The 1,975-nt window shown below is 37.2% G+C and overlaps 1 protein-coding gene across 1 annotated transcript; it reads left to right on the top strand.

Annotated features, from left to right (window-relative positions):
* Nucleotides 1-309: 309 nt before the first annotated feature.
* On the top strand, nt 310-1,035 carry LOC107794189 (uncharacterized). Its single transcript, XM_016616662.1, has one exon. The coding sequence runs from the start codon at nt 310-312 to the stop codon at nt 1,033-1,035; it is 726 nt and encodes a 241-aa protein (XP_016472148.1).
* Nucleotides 1,036-1,975: the final 940 nt, after the last annotated feature.

Genomic DNA, 1,975 nt, shown 5'->3' with positions numbered 1-1,975 from the left:
TCTAGTTATTTGATTACTTGTATTAACTCTCCAACTGAGTTACATGTTGATTCAATGAAACTAGAGTTTATAAAAGTGATATTTACCTATCTTAAATTAACAGTTTACTCTCCATCTGAGTTGGTCCTATTTTAATTTATGGGGTAAATATCTTACATAACTCATATATTTTGCATGAATAGTTAAGTTTCCCTAACGAATTTAACTGTTCAATGAGCATGGTTATATGTGTAATGCGCTATTTTGAATTAAATTTTTTTAAATACATAACTAATGATCTATTTAATGTGAATATCTCTCAGATTAACCATGTCTTCATTCAACCAGCTTACCTCAATTTTGAACCAAAACAAGTTAGAAGGACCGAATTATGTTGAGTGGAGAAGGAACCTTGATATTGTCCTAATTGCTGAAGGTTACAAATTTATAATCACCGAGGAATGCCCAGAAAAACCTGAAAATGCTACTGATGATCAGGTTAAGGCCTATGACAAATGGGTCAAGGCTGATAAGATGGCGCGATGTTACATTCTTGCCTCTACGGCGAATGTTTTGCAACATCAACATCTGTCTATGGGGTCTGCTTATGACATGCTCGAAAGTCTCAAAGAGATGTTCGGTGAGCAAAATCGTGTGGCTAAGCAGACAACCATGAAATCCCTTTTGAACACCAAGATGGCTGAAGGATCATCCGTCAGGGACCATGTTCTGAAGATGATGAGTCTTCTGAATGAACGGGAGGTCCTTGGAGCTGTGATTGATAAGAAATATCAAGTTGAGATGGTATTGCAGACTCTGCCTTACAGTTTTCAACAATTTCGCTTGAACTATAATATGAACAAAATGGATTTGTCACTGGCGAAATTGTTGAATGATCTACAAGCGACAGAATCTATTGTCAAACAGCAAGCTCCAATTGTGGCACTCAATGTTGAGAAAGCTTCAGTTTCTAAGTCGAAAGGAAGTAAGAAAAAGAACAAGGCTCAAAAGGTTTTGGCACCTGGAGGTGCGACTGGTGTGAAAAATCCCAAATGAGAGTGCTATCATTCCAAGCAACCTGGGATCAGATAAAGCAGTTCCATGCATATATGGCAAAGTTGAATAAGCAAGGTAATTCAAATTTAAATGTCGTCGAAACTTGTTTAGCGGCTGTCTCTACCATGTTTTGGTGTGTAGATTCAGGAGCCACTATTTATATATGCACTACTTTGTAGGTGTTTTAAGAAACGCGGCGACTAAGTGAGAATGAAGTTTGCGTTTTTCAAGCCAATGGCGAGACAACACCACCCTTAGAATTAAGATATATTAGAGTTTTGTTTAGTAATGATAGAGTTTTAGTTTTGAAAGATGTTCTCTATGTACCTTCTATTAGAGGAATTTGATTTCGGTTTTGAAAATAATGGATGCTAGTTATAATATTTATTTTGCTAATAACTCTGCTGTTATTAAGTTTAATAAACGTTTTATCTACACTGCTGCTAGAGTACATGACCTTTCTATTCTTGACATACCTCCTCATGCGCTACAACAACCAAAAGAACTAAATAACATTAATCTTCCTGTAACGACCCGGCCGATCGTTTTAAGAATTTACGCCCCGATCCCCTATTATCTGCTTTTTCCGTGTTTGTTTCTGCTATTGTGAGTTGCCGGAAGGAATTATTTGGAGTTTCAGAGAGTTTTGGGATACTTAGTCCCTAAATGAGAGCTTAAGTTTTTGAAATTTGACCGTAGTCGAAATAGTTTGAAGACGACTTCAGACTGGAATTACGATGGTTCTGTTAGCTTTGTTGGGTGATTTCGGGTTTAGGAACATGTTCGGATTGTATTTTGGAGGTCCGTAGCTAATTTAGACTTGAAATGCCGAAAGTTGAATTTTTGAAGTTTCCGGTTCGATATGAGATTTTGGTCTGAGGGTCGGAATGGAATTTTAAAAGTGGGAGTAGCTCCATAGTGTTGAATGTGACGTGTGTGC

Source organism: Nicotiana tabacum, chromosome 6 (genome assembly GCF_000715075.1).
Source record: "Nicotiana tabacum cultivar K326 chromosome 6, ASM71507v2, whole genome shotgun sequence".
NCBI lineage: Eukaryota > Viridiplantae > Streptophyta > Magnoliopsida > Solanales > Solanaceae > Nicotiana > Nicotiana tabacum.
Note: the sequence above shows the minus strand (reverse complement) of the source record. Positions and strands in the feature narration are given on the sequence as shown.